The 23,345-nt window shown below is 43.3% G+C and overlaps 1 protein-coding gene across 1 annotated transcript in view; it reads right to left on the reverse strand.

The window, feature by feature from the left end:
* Positions 1 to 23,345, reverse strand: part of LOC144762794 (CD109 antigen-like) — a 771,981-nt gene that overhangs the window by 518,805 nt on the left and 229,831 nt on the right. Inside the window, exons 11-12 of the mRNA XM_078648064.1 lie at positions 21,698 to 21,919; positions 1,357 to 1,458 (exon numbers count right to left, since the gene is read on the reverse strand). Of these exons, the coding sequence (XP_078504190.1) occupies positions 1,357 to 1,458; positions 21,698 to 21,919 (324 nt within the window). The remainder of the gene's footprint in view (positions 1 to 1,356; positions 1,459 to 21,697; positions 21,920 to 23,345) is intronic.

Consider the following 23,345-nt stretch of genomic DNA (forward strand, 5'->3'; position numbering starts at 1 on the left):
GGATCAACCAGAAACTTTCCATGCACTAGACAAAGTGGGGCACATTTTTTGTTAAATTTCGTGAAGATCCATCAAACGGCGCCAAAGTTATAAGCAAGTCAAAAAACAGTTTTCCTATGGAAACTAGGTCCTAACTATAACTATCTACTGGTGAACGCCAGTGGGTATTATGTATGCATGTATGTATGCATGTATACACACACACACACACACATATATATATATAGGTGTGAACAAGAGTGCGTCAGTACTCGAAACGTTGCATTTTGAAGGCTTGTGAATAAAATTAACTTGCCTGGATATCGTGGGGTCCGCCTCTTCTTTCGCCGCGCAAGTGGAGGTCTGAAGATTTCTTGTGATATATATATATATTCTTTTTTTTTTTTGCCACCAACTGAAATTATACTCGCACTCCACCAGGATGTCTTTCTACAGCAGGTTTATTGCTAACCAATAAACCTGCTGTAGAAAGAAATCCTGGTGGAGTGCGAGTATAATTTCAGTTGGTGGCAAATTAATTACAGGGAACGCCCGTCCCTGAGACTCGCACCGGCTGCGAGAAGTGTGCCCTCGGTAACAGGATTACGTTGGCGGCGAATATATATATATATATATATATATATATATATATATATATATATATATATATATATATATATATATATATATATATATATATATATATATATACCACGTGACTCCTCTTCGAATCTCTCGGCGTCTCAGACCCAGCACGGCCTCGCACAAACGCCAGCAAACAAAGGGAGACGGACCACAGTATTTCAGCATCAGCAGTATTTTATTAGATGCACAGAGCAGCTACGCGTTTCTGGCAAGTTATGCCCTTGATCACGAATATATATATTCACTAAAAAAACATAGGTTTCAGAGGCATTATAGTTAGCTGGACATTTCACTCGTACAAAACCATTGAAATACCCCCGTTATAGTTAGTTCAGCTATCATGTGTGATAGGTGACTTTCACATGCATACACTGGCATGCAAGAGTTTGATTTATTTATATTCCGGTAGCTGAAGGTTTTGTGACTGGCTCTCTATCGGTCACCAACATGGTCACATGTTAATGGAATGCTTAAACTAGATATAGGCTACTATTCACAACAGTGTTAAGGTTTTAGATGTGCTGAAGCTTTCTTAAGTTTAGCCTGGAATTCTCATTTTTCACATATTGTGTTATATAAAAATAAAAAATAAAAAGGGCTTAGCCCACAGTTGAAGGGGGTGGAGCAATGGGACTTTTTTTTATAAATAACGTTTCCTAGGCACATTGCAGATCATGAAAAAATTACTCATTTAAATACAATACTGGTAAATAGAATATAGGAAATCATTACCTTAAGTTCCTGTGCTTGCTTTGCAATCTGAATATAAGCCATACTAGGGGAGGAAAATACATGCTCGATATGTAGATGTTGAACAGTGCCCAGAAAACTGGCCTGAAATGTAATGACAATGGAATTAAAATGCAGTTCGACACCTCAACAAAGTATTACATTCAATATTTAAAGTAAGCATGCAATATTATTGTTTTGAGGATGGGTGCTTAATATATCATGTCCAAATGTCTTGAGAGTAATCCGGGGCCTCCTGTTTCTGCAAAAACCAATGGGGGCCAAAACATGTTCATGACAGACATACAACATAAATCAACACGTCGCGAGTTTTAGAAATGGCAGTGGTGACATTTTTAGGTTGAGCCTATCAGACAGCGCAAGCTGTCTGGTTGAAAAATACCTATTGTGATCTTACCAAAATCTTACAGTGGTCTTAGAGCCCACTCATTGCTTAACATTGGATGTCTTCTTTATTGTCACCTCTTTATCATCACCTCTTGAAGGATGGCTTGCATCCTTCCCTGGATAACAACATGGAGCTACTTTGTAGGTCTTGCTGAACAGCGTACATGCACTGTTGCTTTGAGGGATATGGTATACGGTAAAGGGCTAGGAACCTGCCCATTACTTACCATTTGCTGGCTTGATTGGCATTTGTTTTTGTTGCCTCGTAATGGGCCACCATATGCCTCATGGACCAAGCACTAATTGGTTTGATTTGATTAGTGTCCTTCCACTGCTCGCTGTGTAATTCAGGGTGTTTTTTAATTTTTTCGGTCCATCATTTCCATTATTATGCTACTCTTTTGGCTTGCCTTTAACTTCCGCCCTAAAGCTTTGTTTGCTGTTGCCTTAGTTTTGCACTTCAGCACTTCCTTGTATAGCACCAAACACATGGTACTGAATAGTGACTTTCTAAAGTGCCTCACTTCTTGGCAGAGCCACAGTTAATCCATTTATCCTTAAAACCTATGTCCTCAGTCTTCAATTGTTTCCCTACTCTTCTCTGTGCATGCAAAGTATGTCAGTTTAAAGTGCTCCAGTTTTGTGCAACACAGCAAATACTCCTATTTCTCCTTAGAGCCTGTGTCTAAATCTATATTCTGATATGTATTCCATCGAAAGCGCTTTGAGGCGTCCTTTATTTATATGGACTTAAGTGCAAGAGATGTAGCCTAACAGCCACAGCTACTCTCCACTCCAATCTATCCCACTCGAAAACAATGTACCCCACTCCACCTCATTATACCCCAAGCCACTCCGCTCTACCCAAATTTACCCCACTCCACACTACTCCACCCCAGTCTTCCCCACTCCTCTCCAATCCACCCCAATTTACCCCACTCCAATCTACCCCACTCCAATCCACTTCAATCAACCTCACTAAAATCTACCCCACGCCACTCATATCTACCCCACTCCAATCCACTTCAATCAACCTCACTAAAATCTACCCCACGCCACTCATATCTACCCCACTCCAATCCACTTCAATCAACCTCACTAAAATCTACCCCACGCCACTCATATCTACCCCACTCCAATCCACTTCAATCAACCTCACTAAAATCTACCCCATGCCACTCATATCTACTCCAATCCACCCCACTCCAATCCAATCCACCCCACTCCTATCCAATCCAATCCACTCCAATCCAATCCACCCCACCCCACCCCACTCCACTCCAATCCACCCCACCCCACCCCACTCCAATCCAATCCACCCCACTCCTATCCAATCCAATCCACCCCACTCCTATCCAATCCACCCCACTCCTATCCAATCCACCCCAATCCAATCCAATCCACCCCAATCCAATCCACCCCACTCCTATCCAATCCACCCCCACTCCTATCCAATCCACCCCAATCCAATCCACCCCAATCCAATCCACCCCACTCCTATCCAATCCACCCCCACTCCTATCCAATCCACCCCCACTCCTATCCAATCCACCCCACTCCTATCCAATCCACCCCACTCCAATCCAATCCACCCCACTCCTATCCAATCCACCCCACTCCTATCCAATCCACCCCACTCCAATCCAATCCACCCCACTCCAATCCAATCCACCCCACTCCAATCCAATCCACCCCAATCCAATCCACCCCACCCCACTCCAATCCAATCCACCCCTATCCAATCCACCCCACTCCAATCCAATCCAATCCACCCCACTCCAATCCAATCCAATCCACCCCACTCCAATCCAATCCAATCCACCCCACTCCAATCCAATCCAATCCACCCCACTCCAATCCAATCCAATCCAATCCAATCCACCCCACTCCAATCCAATCCAATCCACTCCAATCGACCTCACTTCAATCGACCTCACTTCAATCGACCTCACTTCAATCGACCTCACTTCAATCGACCTCACTTCAATCGACCTCACTTCAATCGACCTCACTTCAATCGACCTCACTTCAATCGACCTCACTTCAATCGACCTCACTTCAATCGACCTCACTTCAATCGACCCCACTTCAATCGACCTCACTTCAATCGACCTCACTTCAATCGACCCCACTTCAATCGACCCCACTTCAATCGATCCCACTTCAATCTATCCCACTCCACTTCAATCTATCCCACTCCACTTCAATCTATCCCACTCCACTTCAATCTATCCCACTCCACTTCAATCTATCCCACTCCACTTCAATCTATCCCACTCCACTTCAATCTATCCCACTCCACTTCAATCTATCCCACTTCACTGTAATCTATCCCACTGCACTGTAATCTACCCACTGCACTGTAATCTACCCACTGCACTCTCCACCAAAATCTTACCTACTCCACTGCAATCTACCCCACTCCACTCAAATCTCCCCAACTCTACTGTACCTTAATGTACCCCTCTCCACTCCCATCCAATCTTTCCCACTCCACTGCACCCCAATTTATGTGACCTCACTCCAATCTACACCACTCCGCTCTACCCCCAGTTCAATCCACATCACTTCAATCTACTCTACTCCACTCCAATCTAGGCCAATCTACTTCACTCCACTCCAATCCAGTCCATCCCAATCTACCCCAAACTATCCCACTCCACTTCAAACAATCTATCCCATTCAACTCCTCTCTACCCCAATCTGCCCCACTCCAATCTACCCTACTCCAGTGTACCAGATCCCACTCCAATCTACCCCATTCCAATCTACAATCTACCCACCCCTCTCCTCTCCAATCCACCAAACTACACTATACCCATCTATACCACTCCACTACAATCTACCCCACTCCATTCCATCCCACTCCATTCCAATCTAAGTCAAACTGCCCAGAGGTACCCCAATCCACTCCAATCCTTTCTACCCCAATCTATCCCACTCCAATCTATACCACGCCACTCCACCCCAATCTACCCCACTCCACCCCAATCTACCCAATCTACAACATTCCAGTCTGTCCAACTTTACTCTAATCTACCCCAATCTACCCAACTCCACTCCAATGTACCCCACTCCAATCCACCCCACTACAATCTAACCCAATCCACTCACGACAATCTCCATTCCACCCCATCTACCCCACTCCAATCTACACCTCTCCACTCATTCCTATCTACTTCAATCTACCTCACACCACTAAAATCTACCCCATTCCCCTGTACCCTACTCCACCCGAATCTAGCCCACAACACTGACACCAGTCTACCCCAATCGACGTCACCCCATCCCAATCTACCCCACCGCACTCCACCCCAATTAACTTTACCCACTCCCTCCAATCTACCCCAATATACCCCAATCCACTCCAATCTACCCTACTCCACTCCAATATACCCACTCCATTCTACTCCACTCTACCCCACTCTACCTCACTACACTCCAGTCTACCCCACTCTACTCAAATCTACCCCACTCCACTCTGCCCCACTTTAATCTACCCCAATCTATCCCACTCTTCCCCACTCCACTCGAAAATTCCCCAATCTACTACACTCCACTCTACTCTACCCCACTCCGCCCCACTCTAATCTATCCCAATCTATCCCACTCCACTCCAAAATACCCCACTCGACCACACTCCACTGACTCCAATCTAACCAAATCTGCTCCACTCCGCCTCAATCTACCCTACTCCCTTCAATATACCCCAATCTACCCCACTCCATTCTACTCCACTCAACTCCAATCTACCTCATACCACTCCAATATATCCAAATCTGCCCCACTCCACTATTTACCCCACTTTAATCGACCTAACTCCAATCCAATCCAATATACCCCGCTTCATTCTATTCCACTCCAATCTACCTCACTAAGTTCCAATCTAGACCACTTCACCCAAATCTACTCCACTACAATCGACCCCCCTCCACTCTCCCCACTACTATCTTATCCAATGTACCAAACTCCACTCTACACCTCACCACTTGAATCTATCCCACTTCACCCCAATATACTCCATCTAACTCAAACCACTCCAACCCACAACCAATCTACCATGATCTATCCCACTCCACTTCACCCAATCTACACAACTCCACTCTAAACCAATCTGCCCCACTCCACTCATCTACCCACTCCAATCTACCTCACTCCACTCCAATCTCCAATCTACCCCTCCGCACTCCACTCCAATCCACCACACTACACTTTATCCCAATCTACCCCATGCCACTCAAATCTACCCCACTCCACACCAATCTACCCCCCTCCACACCAATCTACTCAATCTAACCCAAGCTACCCCAATCCACCCGTCTACCCCAATCAAACCATTCCACTCCAATCTACCCCACTCCACTGCAGTCTATTTCACTACTCATTCTCCACTGCAATCTACCCCACTCCATTCCAAGCAACCCCACTCTAATCTACCCCACTCCACTTTAATCTACCCCAATCCAATCTACCCAGTACACCCCAATCACTCCAATCTACCCCCCTCCAGTCAAATCTTTCCCACTCCATATCAATCTACCGCACTCAGCCCCACTACATTCACTCCATTCTACTCAAGTATACCTCATCCCCACCAATCTACCCAACTGCATGCAACTCACCCATATTTAGCCCACTCCACTCACTCCAATCCACCCCAATCTACCCCATTCCACCCTTTTCCACGCCAATCTATCTGAAAGTACCCACTCTACTCCATTCCAATCTACTCCAATCTAATATACCCTATTCTCCCCCACTCCACTCTACTCTACTCTACCCTACCCTAATGTAACCCACTCCACTCCATTACATTCCACCCCAATCTATCTTGATCTACCTCACACCACTCCAATCTGCCCTGTGACACAAAGTACACAATAAAGTAATGGATGGAATGCATGAATTAATCTCAGCCCCTGCTATGTACTTGGGCTGCATACTGGTGTTTTAGTTCAGGGAGGACCTGGCTTGGTAGTTCACGCTTACTGTTCTGATGGAGGACGGGGAAGACTGATTTGCATACAGCTGGGACAAATGATGGGACATTGTGTGCAAAATAACAATGGATTGGGATGCACCCGAGTAACTACCAGTGGCTGAGATCCATTCATGCATGACATCCATCACCTTTTCGTATAGATTAGTGTTTGTGGAGGGGGGCATGTGGCCCCGTTCCCCAAGCCAATTTCAGACAGAGGGACCCCATCCCCTGGGCCCAATCAATTATCAGGGGATGGGAGGCCTGCAGCGGCCCTTGCCAGGCTGATTTAGGCCTGGGGAAGTAATCTCTTGGGGCCCGGCAGTACTTTGAGGAGGACTGGGAGCCCCAGGTACCCCATTCCCCGGGTCCGGGCAGCATTTTTACGTGGCTCCTCTCCCATGACTGATATCGGTTCAACTGACCTCATCCCCCAAAGCCCAGCAGCTTCTAGAGGGGGGTGGGGGGCACATGGCCCTCCGTCCCAGGTCGATTTCTGCCTAGTGGACCTCATCCCCGGGGCCTAGCTCAACCAATGTGGGCACTCTGTCAGTGGGGTACACAGGGGGAGCCCGTGGACCAAGCTGGCTCCCACATCCAGCAGAAGCTGGCATTGCTTTAGCCGCAGGGAGCAGCTCCAAGTGATGCTTCCTGCAGACTGGAGCAAAAATTAGATCTGTTTCCCAGGGAAACAACTCCAAAGTCTGCTCCCAGCAGGTGGGAGCATTTTTTAAGCTTCCGCCCTCTGGGAGCGGACTTGGTGTTTGCTCCCGAATGGTGGCAGATTTCAAAATGCTATTGCCAAGTGAGAGGAAGCGCAGGTCTCCCTCGCTTAAAGGAATCAGCCCCAGGGGTGGGCTCCCCGGGGCCTCTCGATGCACATGGAAGGGGGCTGTGTGGCCCCCCTACTCATTCAAAGACTATTCTGCACTCGGGGTAGGCTCCCCGGTGCATCTTGAGGAATGGGGAGGGGAGCCACTTGGCCCCCTCCCCATACAAATTAATGTTGGACCCAGGGGTGGGCTCCATGGAGCCCCTGGAAACACGGAGGGGACATCGGTTATGCCCCCCTCCCCTATATGAAATCAGCTCCGAGGTAGGCTTATCAACGCCTAAAGTATTTAAACACGGCCCGGCCACTATTTTATCTTTCCAATGCCACAATAGTCTTGTAGGATTGCAGAATCTTTTGCCCTTCCTTTTTCTTTTTTTTTGGTTTCAGTCAGGGTCCCTCTGGGTTTTCCCCATGGGGCCTAGGGGTTCAGGGAATCCCTTCCCTGCCCCCATATATCTTTATTTTTTACAACTTCAGGACAGAGGGCTAAGTGGCAGGGTCCTAATTTGGCTGACAACAACATTTTCCTAATGTTTTCTGACAGCCAATCAGATCACTCACTCTCACAGGAGTCTGACACCTATGGGAGTGAGATGGCCCAAGGGAAATAAAGCTCGCTGGGCCAATCGGAATGCTCCATTTTTAAATTGGCACTACCATGAGAGGCTGTGACATTTTCTCGATCCCAAACATCCAAATAAGTATTTTTTTTTACCCTTAATATCTCAAAACTGAATAGATTTACAGTAAATAACAAAAAGCACATTCTACGGATGGACCTAGATCTGGCTTCCTGCAGAATTTGATTCATTCCATTCAGCAGTTTTTGCTATAGCCTTGTCTAAAGAAGTCTATGGAAAATGCATGTTGATTTGATGTTTTGGGAACCCCTTTCTTTCTCAGCCCCTGCTTGACATATCACCCCGAACCTTTCCAAGAAGGAGTGGAGGTTAATAAGGTTTATTTGGGAAAAGTTTTGTTAAGATTCATCAAATAGGTCCAAAGTTATTAGCAAACCAAAAAACGATCTTTCTATGGAAAAGTCAACCTAACTATAGCTACCTAGTGGTATATATTGTAAAAAATATACGTAAGGAGTAAAGACTTGCGTTCTAAAGACAGTCATCAATATTTTAAATGAAACTGCGGAGTAAAGACAAAGAGTAAAGTCTGTGGAGTAAAGGCATGAGGACTAAAAGTTTGTGAACTATCTGATATTCTGGGGGAGTTTTGATGCCCTTAAGTGAGCACCACAGTTTGGTAGCTAGGAAAGAGAACCAACAACACTGAAAATATGGGTGACCAGATGTCTAGATGAAGTACACAGAGAAGCTGAAGGAAAGCAGGTCCTTGCAGAGAACCAGAAGGGTGAGGAGGACGTGTCAAAGTGAGATCGGTTGCGACAATTTGAATAATTTGCAACCTGTGGAATAGGTAGGCTGACTATCCAAATTAAGAAAATAATTGGGTCTGTATGTAATCAGGGTTTGGACTATGGTACGACAAACTTCAAGGAGAAAGCATGCAAAGAGGTTTTATTTAGCATCCTGATTAATGAGAAGCAGTTTCCGTTAACCTGATTGTTCCCCCTCTTTCGCTTGTCAATACAATCAAATAAGATATCTCAACAGTCATATCATCTGGTGTCAGGGTTAGGGGGCATGCACCTACTTCACCAGGCCACCAACCCGGAGACCAAGGAGAGGATTGTTTTTTAAAGGTAATGATCGCAGTCTTATTTTTTTATAACTCTTTTTATAGGGTTTAATACTTGTACAACAACATCGGTATACACAGAAAAATTAAGCTGCACAGTACTTGACTATACCCACTTCAGCAAGTTCTCATTACATGCAATCACATGAGACATCTTAACCAAACTTTATGGTGTTTTTCTGGGCAGCTGTGGAATTTGTATACACATTTTTCTGCAGAGGAACATCCACACGCCCCTTTCAGCTATCAGAAGTACTTGCTTAGATCTCCAATGACGTGCTATGTCCCTTTTGGTGATACACACCAAAGCTACAAGAATTCTTGTATATGGACTCCCACCTCACTCATCCATCAGCCCTAGAAAAATCCATTTTAGTTCATACTCCACTGATCTACCCATAACCTGCATCAGTGTGTGGCACGTTTTTTCCAGTATCGTATTGCAGGGTATTCCTATATCATATGAAAAAAGGTGCCTTGGTGATGTTGACATCTTATGCACCGTGGGTCTAGACCTCTCTTTATATTATTTAGCCATGTGGGGCTGTAGTATATTCTGTGTAGGTATTTAAGTTGAATTTGCGCAGTCTCATACATATTACAAGCGTCCTAGGTGCCATTTTGGCCTCTACCCAGTCTTCCTCTTCTAAGAGGTCAGACATCGCCTTACCGTCATTGCCGCTGTTGCACGCACCATGGGGTCAGGGGTAATATTTACCAGGGTGATACAGAGGAGATTCTTTTCTTCCCTATTTGTGATTCAATGATATGTGCCTCTAAGGGGTTGTCTCAGTCTTATTGTTGTTCACCCTCAAATAGTTGAAGGTCATCCGCTCTGCTATAGCTGACATACAAGTTTGAAAAGTCTCTTGAACTGAAAGAAATTCAGCTGAGAAGTTAAGGATGATTTGTGTATCATCAGCATAAACCATGCTGTCAAAGGAGGAGAGTAAAGAGGTTAGAATATCTAGGGAATGGGTGGTAGCTCCTGGAGAGTGCAGGGGTCAAGGAGTAGGATTTCGGGCTCTGGGTACGGATGGGCATAGATGGCTTTCTTAGGTGCACCTTTAGTGTATCTGCTGCACGGACATACAATTGTGTCCCTTAAATAAGCTGGCATTCGGCTAGGAGGCATGTTGAGCCTAGACTAGAGTGCTGACCTAGTGTCATATAAATAAAATGGTGGACAGAATAAAAACACCATTCAGGACCCCATAGTTCGAATACCGTGCTGGAACCTCCCTTCCTTGTTGTATTGAGCACACGGATTGTCAAATATGGACCCAGGCTCCTCCAAACCAAGCACAAGGTAAGCAAGCCAGACTGTAAAGAAGGTAACATAGTCCTGGTACAAGGTGTCCTTACCAGAGGAGCACCCTCTACTGGAGTGCTTCCAGGCCTAGACATGCAGCAGCTTCACTAAAATAAGCCAGCATTCGATCATGGGGATGTGTCGAGTTAAGGCTAGAGTGCTTACTTGAGAGCGATGTAAATTAAATGGTGAACATAACAAATGTCAAATCGGTACCCATCCACTCCAATACCATTCAGGAAGCTTCCTTCCTGGTGGTATTTACTCCAAAAAGAAATCAAGTTAAAACAACAATGCAAAACAATAAACACATACGTAATAAAAAAAAATAGATTAAGCTACCCAAGAGAGGCTCATCTAATGGGGTGCTCAAAGTGTCAAGCCTAGAGCCAGGCACCTCCAAACCAAGTACAAGGAAAACAAACAGGACTGTAAAGATGGAAAATATAGTCCAGGCAACAAGCAGCATCCCTCACAGTAGTGCTACCTGGACTAGACATGCAGCAGTATCCTTGAAATAAACTGGCATTTAGCCTGCAGCTCACTGAGTGAAGAACATAACCCAAACAAAGGAGCACTGCCAGTGCCTAATATGGAACCAGGCACATCCAAACCAACCACAAGAAAAACAAGCTGAACTGTAAATGACTGGTAAGTCAGGTGACAAGCGGTCTTGACAAGAGAGAAGCCCTTCAAAGTAGTGTTTCCTCTCCCTCTATTATTCATATAGAATTCACACTTGAAAATATGTAACTAACATTTACTTTATTCCATTGATAAAACTCAATTCTCCAACATCTTTTCCTAACCAAGCTATCACTGCAAATTTGTGCACAAGAAAGTTGTGCAAAGCTATGATCTAAGAATGCTAGCACCAAAGTTACAGAGCACTGCCCATATCCACCTCACATGAAATAACCTCTCAACGATTGGAATCTGCAAGAAGTGAAACGCGTGTAACTGTGCCTAGTTCCCTTGTTCGGAGTATACACTAGATAAGGTTGTGGTTTATGTTAATTACAAGGATTTGATCACTAATTTGTGTCATTATTTATTCAACTAATCCTATTGTGCTGCAAGATTCTAGAGGCCCATGGACATGAGTGATTAGAATATACTACCTCCAACCGCCTATGGTTTTTGTAATTGCAATACTGCAAAGATATTTGATACATAGCAAATTGAGAACTAATGCTTGTAGAATTCCAAAGTCCAGTCTCTGTTGAATTCTTAAGCACAACGGTATCAACAGAAACACGCATTGGTAAATGCCTTCGGTTTCGCCTATGTGAATAATAATAAGCTGTTTTTTGTTTGTAAGTTGTAGCTTGGTGAGCAGTTGTGCAATAGAAGTCACTGAAACGTCATTAAAGTGTTATGACTTACAATTATAATAGCCTAATGGGAATAACAGGCAGCGAGTAGGCTGCCATACAATTTGCTGTGTTTAACAAGAGAAAGGCACATGATTTAAGGCATAGTACGTAATGCATTGATGACAGATGAAGCAGGCACCGCACATGCAAGACTGAGTTTATAGGGATACGAATACATAGAAATACCGAACTTACCACCAAAAACTTGTTTTTAAGTCACTCCTAAACCATCAGTGCCTTGTCTTATGGAATCTAACTGTAGAGTACAAACAATGTCACACAGCTCATTGAATAACACTCACGCGATTTCCCCAAATCATCCACCATCCTTACCATATTCTAAGAATTTAGTACAAATAGTGCTATTGCTTACTTTACTGTGTACCATGTAGCTGTATTTTGTTTGCTCTTATCTAGTGCAGAACTGAAGCAGACCAGGACACATACATATATTTTATCTGGTGTTTAGCGCCATCAACGAAATCCAGTTTATGTTGCATGTTTCCTAACCCAGTTTCTATGTTTTCTATAAGAAGTGAATATAATTAATAGAAGAATAATAAATCTATTTATCTTTAACAATATCAAATAAAGGACAACATGCATTGGCCAGCAGAGAATAACGAGCATTACAAAAAGTAAATGGAACAGCATTGTCTCACACATAAAAGAAGTACAGAGTTATCAAACAGGCAGAAATTAATACAGCATAGGCAAAGGAGCAACATGTGTGGCGTGGCTGAGGAGTGAGCAGACAGTCTCAGATTAAATAAGTAATCTGTGTAGTCTTGATTCCACCACATGCCTCTCTTTTACCATCCCACGCTTCAGCTCTACCTCATATTAACAGTATCTATCTATCTATATATAAATATATATATTACGTACTCGTTTTGCCAATAACTTTGAAGCAATTTGACGAATCTTCACGAACATTTCAAAATTAGTACACCACTCCCTTCAGCTGCTGTGTTGAAATTTCAGGGTGATTTGTCAAGTGGGGACTGAAAAAAAGGGGGTCCCAAAACGTATTTTCCCCATGTAATTTCTTATAGGGATTTTAAACATGACTACAGCCCGAACCCCTGGACGGAATTATATCAAATTGGGCAGAAAGGTAGCTTTTGGTTCAGAAAGCGTGCTTTTTGTTATTTGGTGTAAATCTGTTCAGTAGTAGGAAAAAAACATTTTTATGAGGCGCTGACCCTCTGCAGATCCATCTGCGGTGTATCCGTGTGTCCACTTGCTAAAGCTGGGCTGGTCACAACTTGATAGAAAAGTTTCAGCCGACCATTTTATATATCGGGAAATGGTCCCTAGGGCTAAAAAGTAGCATGCAAAGTAAATGAAGGGGTCAGGTTAGAGCTTTCCTGTCCCCATGTGTGTGTAATAGATATGTGAAAAGCATGTGCAATGGGCAGAAAAAAGCCAGAATTTTCTTTGCCACATGTGAGATCTGCAGAGCCATCGCTGGGCTCATCGTGGGCCCTGTGTAAATCTGCGACAGATTCGTAGACCTCGCCGTGAATGGAAACAAAATATTCATACTCACACACCCACTCTGACACCCAAACAGACATTCTCACACTCACTGTGACACACAAACAGAAACTCTCACATCCAGACAGACACTGTTTCATTCTCCGTGACACCCAGACACTCTCAGACCTACTCTGACGCCTATACAAACACTCTCAAACCCACTCACACGGTCACACCCACTCTGATGCCCATACAAACACTCACACACACACTAACACATGCAGTCATAGATCCCGTGCGGACTCCTGAATCCACCACAAAGTTACTCAGGAGGTCCGCGCTGAGCGTTGTTGGGGATTTGCGAATTCGTGGGAAAAAATAAACAAATTGGGCTTCTTAGCAGAAAACATGGAAATGGTAAAAAAATACTAGCCATTTATATTTACAAAAGGAAAGATGAAAGGAAGCCTGTGATTTGTTAACTAGAGCAGCATAAGTAAGAGAATATTGTGAGGAGTAGCCATTTTAGCTGCTTTTATATTGAGAGGGGAATGGTTTGCAGGAGTTCTGATTGGAGATTTCAAACAAAAGCAGATGTTACCAGACATAGAAATAAAACTAAGAGCCCAGCAAAGAGCTTTTAGAAGTATGCTGAATATGGTGAAGTATATAAAGTATATCTAGATTAAAATAGGGAGTGTATGTAAGCTGAAAGAAAATGTGTAGCTTCTAGATACTAGAAAGTAAAATAGAAGGGTGATTAGATGAGAATATGAAGTAAAAACACAGTGAGCAGAAAAGTAGAAAGAGGAAGTGGTATACTGAATGTATATTAATTTCATCCTGCCAGTATGAATCAATGTGTATTTAATTATTTTATTATTTGTTTGATTAATTAAAATCTTACAAAAAGTAGCTAAAATATCAACAATTTTAAAATTATAAAACAATCCATAAATTCAGTTAATTTCCTAAAGCTTGGTTATGTATCATACCCATTACGTTATAAAGCAATCAATCATTTGTGATTGTTTCAAAGACTTGAGGATATAATATACATATTAACCAGTCCGTTAATTAATCAAGCAAGAACCTCCAACTTTTTTTGTACAGCACAAAGTAATTTGACAAACGCTGAGTTCATTGATAGATCTTCTGAGTTTAAACATGCAATCAGGGCTTGTCTACATCACCTTACACCACGTATGTTAAACAGACTCTTAAGTATACTTTTTCTTTCAATTTCCAGATCCGGACAAAGACACAGTAAGTGTATAATGTTTTCTTGTCCTGTTTTACAAAGCCTGCATAGTTTGTCGTCTTTTAATCTTTTCCATGGTGGTAGGTGACATAATCCTGGCAAATAGCCAAATCTAGCGTTAATAAAGATTTGTTTATTTTTCTTAGACCATGATGTTTCCAGGTAGTTTTGCACCTTTTTTTCCTTAAATCCTTTAACAATCGGCCATGCATGATTTCGTTTAACAAAGATATCTTTATCCTTTATCAAGGAAAGATAGTTGGTGAGCTTATTTATTGTTTTTTTTTAAGCTCTCCTGTGCGATAGTGGTGTTTCAAATGGGTGGTATACCAAATTCTTCAATTGCTCTTTTTAAGTAGGTGCAGACATGTAATTTACTGTGTTTTTTTACTTCTTGCCACAGTAAACGGGACATTTCATTTTCCTGATAGTTTTTTATTCTATTCTATACTTTCAATATACACCCTTTCCTTGCATACCATTGGTTGTTTAACTCAAACTCCAACCTCACCTGGGCTTGAGAGGTGTTCTTTGGGAGAGAGAATAAGATTCTGGACGTTTTGGCAACGGCGGTATTTATGATCTCAACATCTTTCCCATTGAGTGCCTCACTACCATATATTAAAGTAGGCAGTAGTTTTGCAGCAATCATTTTTAATAAAGGGTGTTAAGACAGGTCTCCTATGGTTTTCTGAATAGTTCTAAATGCCCCGACAAGGGAGTTTGCTTTACTTGTTATATCCAGTTTTTGTGCCTGGAAGTTACCATTATCGTTAAAAGTGACACCCAAGTATTTGTAGACAGTTACTTGCTCCAATTTTTTGTCAGCCACGAACCATTTGTGTTTAAATTTAAGTCGCACGTTTTTTGTGATTACCATTACCTTGGTCTTAGCTTTGTTTATTTGCATACCGTTTACCTTTGAATACTTAAAAATGCCATTGATTAGTCGTTGCATTCCAACTTTGGTATGACTTAGGAGTATGACATCATCCGCATATAATAAGTTAGATATCTGTTTATGTGCTAACCTTGGAGGGTGTGCATTGATTTCATTTAACTCAATAGAAAGATCAGCTAAAAATAAATTAAAAAGTAAGGGTGCCAAGACGCACCCTTGTTTAAGACCACTTGATGTAGGAATTTCATTGGTTAGTGTTTTTCCCTCACCAATCCTCACCCTGACCCAAGTTTCGTAGTGCAAAAGCCTTATTATCTTTAACAAAGTATCCGGGATTCCTTGATTGTTAAGTTTTTTCCACAAAAGTTCTCCGTCAACACAGTTAAAAGCAGACTTAAAATCTATGAAACACAGGTATAAGGGTTGTTTAGATAAAATTGCCTTATCAATTAATACCGATAATGTTAAAATATTTGTAGATGTGCCAAGGCCTTTGATTAAGCCTGTTTGGTTCGGGGGCAATACCTGTTTCTCCTTTGCACAATACGTTAAGTTCATCAATAGAATCCCAGCAAACAATTTTGCATCCGTATCCTGCAAGGTGATTAAGCGATAGTTTTCCGGCAATTGCCAATTACCTTTCTTAAAGATAGGTGTTATTAGTGATCCTTTCCATGACTTCAGGATTTGTCCACTCTGGACCACTTCTCTAAAGATATTGGTTAGCTAGGCAGACCAAAAATCTGGTGCTTCCTTGTATAATGCAAAAGGGATACCATTGGGACCGGGGGCACCGTCCTTTTTTTCTTTATCAATTTGTCCACTTGTGTTTTGGTTATAAAGATTTCACTATCACCTTCTAGGACAACTTTTGTATTGTTTTCATGATTAATGCATTGCTTATATGCTGTGGGTTCAGGATTCAGATTTTTTTAAGAAATGTCACCCATTGTTCTTCAGATAAACTAGATCCTATAGCAGATTTATTTGGTCTGGCTAGGCCATTAATTAATCTCCAGAACTACCGCGAGTTTGTTAATGTGCTTGAGTGAAAGATTTTTGTCCACAGCTCTGGTCGGGCTTAGTTTTTTTCATTCCAAATTAATTTTCTTAAAGTATAGTTTGTGTTTTTTAATAATGCCACTATTTCCTCTTTGAGTGGAGGCTTGGTTAGCTGTTTACTAAGTCTATTTCGCGTACATCTAATTTTCCTTACAGTACACGGAAGATGTTAGATTCGCTTGTTTCACTCTGGGTCATTTTTTTTCCTTTGTACACTAGTTGTTTTTGTATTGTATATCACTACTTTCTGTGTACATTTTTCCCATTGGTCCATGACATCCTGCCAGTATGAATTAATGTGTTAGAAATTAGATGTGGGTGCTTGCTTTTAGTATGTAATCCAATAGTATGTAATTTGCAGATGCTCACACTGTCAGGCAGGCACTTACACTCCCACAAAAGCACTTATGTACCCATCACACCATTCACATACCCATTTTCTCACATGTACATCCAAGTTTGAGTCCTAGTTCACCCTTACAACCTGGGAGGACATCTGCAGAATGCAATCTGCACCACAGGAAGAGTTTTAAGAGAGTTTTGAGAGGACTAGATCGGCACTCTTGTGAAGGGAGAATCTTGATTGTAGTTGACCTTAGAACTAGGGCCCCTAAGGGTAGTGGCTTAGAGAAGATGGGAAAGGAGCAGAGAAATGTCTGGGTAAAGGCTCCAGAGGAGAGAGAGTATTCTCACAGAGAAAGAGTTCCCTATCGGATTTGATACAGAAAGTAGTGTCTCCTCCCAATCCCAGTCACCTGAGGAGCCAAAGGCAGACAGGCTGAGAGGGGCTGATGGCTCAGGCTGGGCCAGCTAGCTGCTTATGAGAGAGAATCTGAAGCTGAAAGCAGCTTGAAGGAGTAAAGGGTCTTGTTGGCTCATGAAGTGACTGTCAAGAAGATGGACTTAAAGGCCAAGTAGCTGTTAGAATCTAGCAAAAATGGTGGGAGCAAAACTACTGTGTCCAGTGCAGAAGAATGAGTCCATATACCCCAAGACTTGGGGGCAAATTTACAAGGAGTTAATGCCACCAGAAAATCACTTTTTCCGACATTCTGGTGCCGTTAAGTACTTCCCCTTATTTACAAGTCAGCATTAAGCCACTTAACATGGCCTTGTAAATAATGACCCTATTCATGCAGCATTTAGCGTACAAGGGGCGGGCAATGGGTGTTGCAGTGGGTGCACTGCCGCAACACCCACTGCTTTTTTACGCTGCCTCATACTTGGAAGGTATGGGTTAGCACCAAAAATATCACCAGAGGCTACATGGTCTTAAGAAGGCGAAACAAGCAGAAATGTTTAATTTCTCCTCTTATTTTGCTCTTTCCATGTGTGCTGCAACCAGCATAGAAATAGCAAATCGCCTGAAAAGATTGCTTATGTGCAGGGAATTTTCCTTTCCTGCACATAAACAACCACAAGACAGCAACATCGCGCAAGGGTGCCTAGGCTGGCGCTAGGCAGCTTTGTTAGAACCAGCGCTAAGGAAAACACTGATGTGCGCCGCATTCTTCTAAATAAGGTGCAACCCTGCATTTTGAATCTGAAGGAGCACGGTGTTACCAATTTGGTATAACACAGAACTCTGCCAGTTTCTAGTAAATATGCCCCTTGTGTCTGACTGTAAAGAGGGGGCTAATATAGACAGGTTGTTTCAGACATAGGAAGCAGTTCTAGATGTACAGAGGATTTCTAAGGAGGATAGGGGAGCTTGCCTTTGCAGTCACATTCCTGGTGATGGAGGGGACATGCCTACTGGCCCTAGAGAAGGGCAAGAGGTTGAGGTATCTCATCATGAAAGAGACCTTTGTTGGTAAGTATGAATTCTCCCCAGAGGAGTGCTAAAGGTTGAAATACAGGGGCAGTCAGAAACTGTGTGAGCAGTCCTGGGAGACTTTTGTGGGTTAGTTTTGAAATGTTTGTTAAAAGTTCTATTGTTTTCTAAGAAGGTTTATGTAACCGTTGTATGCTTTTTTTTCTTTCCAAACAGAACTGGCAAGAAGGAACTGGCTTCAGATTGTGAAAAACATGCAAGTTCAAATGGTAACTAAGAAAATAATTAAGTATTTCTGCTGACAGTATTCTCCACATCTATGTGATTAAAAACTTAGTACTAACTGCTGTATCCTTTTTTTCACAGTGTCTTTTGGAATGCTCCTTCTAATATACTATTCTATGAAAGAAAATGCAGGCTCATCTGTGTCTGTTCCAAATGTAGTCGCACCTTTTACCCAGTACAGCATATGAATATAACAAGCAGCTCTTGCATGGTACTCTTTTTGCGAAAAGAAATCAGCGAGCTCTCTAAGAAGTGGATTTTTTTGTCGCAGATGAAGGCCAGTATAATTTGAAAGCTGTGCTTAACGTACCTGCCAAAATTTGACAGATGCTACAGCAAAGTTCTCCTGGTGTCTTAAATGTAAGTGTTTAATGTTACAGTTTGAGTGGAAAAGTTATGTAAATTATCCCATATATATTTGGCACAGTCCATAGTTAGAAACCAATTTTTTTGTATAACCTTTTTTTCCCCCCCACTGTTCATTGATGACTGTTACAAAAGTAGATCCCTTTTAGTGTATGAGTATAGAACCTGAGTACAGTAAAAAAAAGGGAAAATGCACCCACAGTTCCCATGAGGAGCAGGGTCTAGACTGATTTGTATACATCTGGGTCCAGACTGGGGTGATGTGGTAAGCAAACTAACAATGGATTAAACCCAGATCTATGACTGGGAGTAAATTGATTTGTTCAGAATACTGTCCCTCACCTGGTCTATTTGCTTTGTAGTCCCAAGGGGAAAGGGTATGCCCAGACGTGGGTCTCGTGCTCAATGTCCCACTGGATTCAAGCTAGCCTGCTAATAAGGGGTGATACCCTGAAACTGGTCCCAGGATGCTTGATTCCGGTCAAGGGAGGACCTGGCCTGGAGTTCTAATTCGACTGTTCCCATGGGGAGCAGGGTCAAGACTGCTTGCATACGGCTGGGACCAAACTGGAGTGGCGTGATGAGCAAAATAACAATGGTTTAAACCTAGATCTATGACTGGAGGTGAACGTTTCAATTGTTCAGCAATCCGTCCAACATCTTTTTTTTTGCTAAAGTTTTAGGCAATTTAAAAAAACTTTTCCTATGGAAACATGGTCCTAACTATAACTATCTACTGGTGCAATATTTTTTTTAATACACTAAACTCTTACAATACAATTCCTAAAGCATTGGATATTGTACACATAAGAATGGGCACATCATCACCCAGAAGCAAAAGAAGTAAAGTACAGTTAAGTAGGGAGAAGAGAGTTGGGGCCAGCAAAAGAGTAGGAAATAGGGGGAAGTGGGGATGAGAGGGATTCATCATTGGATACCTCCAGCTGCCCACGATGTGCGCTACTGAATGCAGATCTCCTGCACATGCTATGGTCGTGCCCCAGACTACAGACGTACTGGCAAGATGTCACTACACTCTTGACGAAAGGGGTGGGCACGGTACTGAGACATGATTGGGACGCCTGCGTGCTGGGCCTGATCAAAAGGACAAAACACAACAAGGCCCACGTCAGATTTTGGGATCTGGGACTGATCACCGCCAAACGACTTATAACACGACATTGGAAAGATGCCAACCCACCGCAGACGAAGCACTGGTGCGCTTCCCTCACTTATTGGGCGACAGCAGAGGGTACAGTATTACGCAGGGAGGAGACAGCGGGACGGAGGGCCATCCCATTAGCCCAGATCTGGGATAACATCCTACAGGCGTTCACCAGAGCTTGCCTTGACCGAGGGATGGCATAGGCTGGGAGGGAACCCCCTCTCCCCCCCCTAGCGGAACGAAGAGGTACAGTGAGGGAGAGTACCCCACAGCTACACCATGGACACGGAGCCGTACATATGCAGGAATGATCCACCGCTCAGGTAGCCCCACCCCCGCTTATGGGCCACCCCTCCCCCCCCCTCTCTTCCTCCCCCATGCACCCCCTCCCCTGTTGGGGGGGACCGACTACGCGGCCGATGCACACAGGACACGCCGCCCCGACACTAGAAGTCCTCGCAACTCACACGTCACTGTTGACCCACATACGCATAGCATCTCCACTCCGCATTGATACGCCACGGGCCAAGACAAGCCGAGACCACATTGCAGCACACCCATCCCTCCTTGACTTAAGGTTCACTACGCCTCCCCCCTTTTTCCCTACCTCGGTTTGGAGGTTGTTTAGCAGACTGTCACCCCCCAGTTGACTACACTGCACTTTTACATCTGAAAAGCAAACGCATGACCATACAATGCACGATGGCCCTTACCGCAACCCTCTATCGCATCACGACAATGTCCAGGATGTGCTTAACACCGACGACGTCCATACACTTGGTTTCTAAACAGGCCGAGACAGACAGCCCGTCCTTGGGAAACGATGCACTGCAATGTCGAACAGAGGGTTGTGGGCACTACACGGGGAGATGGCCAGAGGCACGCCCGAGCTGACAGGGTGGGCCGGACACTCTGGTGGGATGGATAACGCACGATACGTTGTAATGTAATGTACGAGTGGCCTTTGATGCAGACGCCGGAACTGTCCTCATTGTGGTTAAATGCATGGCTCATTGATGTTGGTACCCATTGGGACTCTGGCTGTTGACAGCATCATCACGGACTTTGTCCGATTTGAACAGCTCTCTGTTTCCCTACTGTTATTCTACACAAGGAAATGTAACTGTATGTCACTTGTTTCAATAAAACATATTTAAAAAAAATAAAAAAATAATGAGAGGGATTCATCATTCCAGGGATCGGGGGGAATGTAGATGAGGAAAGAAGAAATAGGGATGACTGATAATTTGACTCCCATAAACAGCAAAAAAGATTCACAGAAGAGGAGGAGGAGGAAGGGGAAGCAGGAGGGGTACATCCCTATTCCGGTTAGGAAGAGAAGGGAGATACAAAGTGCAAAAGCCATTATGTATCATTTCTACTTGACACTTCTAATTCTATGATATGGTGGCACAGATACCTTAATTTGCAAATCTTTTGTGTCCGCCATTAGTGGAACGTCAATCTGAACAATACCATTCTCAGGAACTGTATGATAAGCAGGAGCAGTCTTCTCCCTCTCACTTTCATTTATCCTCCATCTTTGATTCTGGTGATAAGTTGACTGCTCAACTGTGACTTGAACAGTATTTGCTCTCTCTTCTGTGGTCAGCAACATGTTGTCATGTCTCTTTATCTTTATCTAAGAAAATATAAGAACATGTATAAGTAACATAGTGCAAAGCAGAGGCTCTCAAAATGTATTGCTCTAAACACCCTCTAAGCAAAATCTTTTGAAGTCGGGCCACCACCAAAACGTTAAGGCAAGCATTGGGATGGGAGCCAGAGGGGGGCATGAGGTGCAAATCTTATCACTAGGGCGATAATTGTATAGCCCTTTTAGGAATGTTGTTCTTTAGCTCATATGACATACTAATTAAGAGATTTATAAAAGAGAAAATGCATAAAACAAAAACAGCATTGACCAAAATCACTACTTCTCATAATTGGGGTACTGTAAGCCCCTTCCATACCAGGGCCCCACTGCAACTGCACCTGCTGCACTATTAATCGCTGAGGCCCTGAGAAGCAGGCTATCTTCTCTTCGTGCCTCTTTTTTTAAACAAGGGTGTCCACTACCCTAAAGCTAGCAGGGAAAACGAAGCCCCATGCCCACCTTTTTAAAGTAAGCCATTCACCCTCAGACCCCTGGGCCCCAGTGCCGCTGCACCTGCTTCACTAATCATAGCTACTGCCTCGAGAAGTTCTGCGTGAACAACGCAGGGACCCAGGAGCACCTTGCTCATTAATGGCGACAACAATCTGGGTATCTGCTTCACCTGCTCTCTCACGGTCAGAGGCCTGTAAAAATGCACACCTTTCTTAGACTAACCATAGGTTGACACCAGCCCAGTTGGTGACTAAGATGGCACAACTGCCTTACAGAGACAATTCTAGTAATACTCTTAAAACCAGTGAGCCCAGTAGCCATAATTAGAACTTTTCAGCATGTATTTACACTAAACGATGTCAAAGCTAGACTGGACATACTTGACCCCGTAAATATAAAGCAAGCATTGACAATGCCAATAAGTCTGGCTTTAATGGAATGTTGTATGGCAATGTGAAGCAATACAAGTAAATATGGGAATGGATTTGTATATGTGTGGAAGGAAAGAAATGCAGAACAATATTAGTGTAGTTTAAAAGGTCAGGTGACAATTACACTGTCCAGCTGGACCTAAACATTCATGTAGGTTAAGGACTGCCCTCCTCCCATCTCCCAGAGAAAAACACCATACATTATCTAGTTATCTAAGACACTCTAATTACATTCCAATGTCATGTGTCTATTCCTGAAAGTTCAAGCTCAGGGAGCTGTTTAAATACACAAAATGACCACCGCTGTGTGGGTGGCAAACACCACAAAACATGTACTCCTGGCTCCAAAAATATGGGTGGAGCCAAACTCCCTCTCTAGTGTTGCTCACATAATTGTATGGCGACAGCTGCGCTGTCAAGCCAGACCATATGAAGAAAAAATAGGCGAGCCGCAAAAACAGATGGTTTAATCATAATATTATGATGCTGAAATACAAGTGCCTGAAAACTGGAAGTGAACCCACAAT

Source organism: Lissotriton helveticus, chromosome 6 (genome assembly GCF_964261635.1).
Source record: "Lissotriton helveticus chromosome 6, aLisHel1.1, whole genome shotgun sequence".
Taxonomy (NCBI): domain Eukaryota; kingdom Metazoa; phylum Chordata; class Amphibia; order Caudata; family Salamandridae; genus Lissotriton; species Lissotriton helveticus.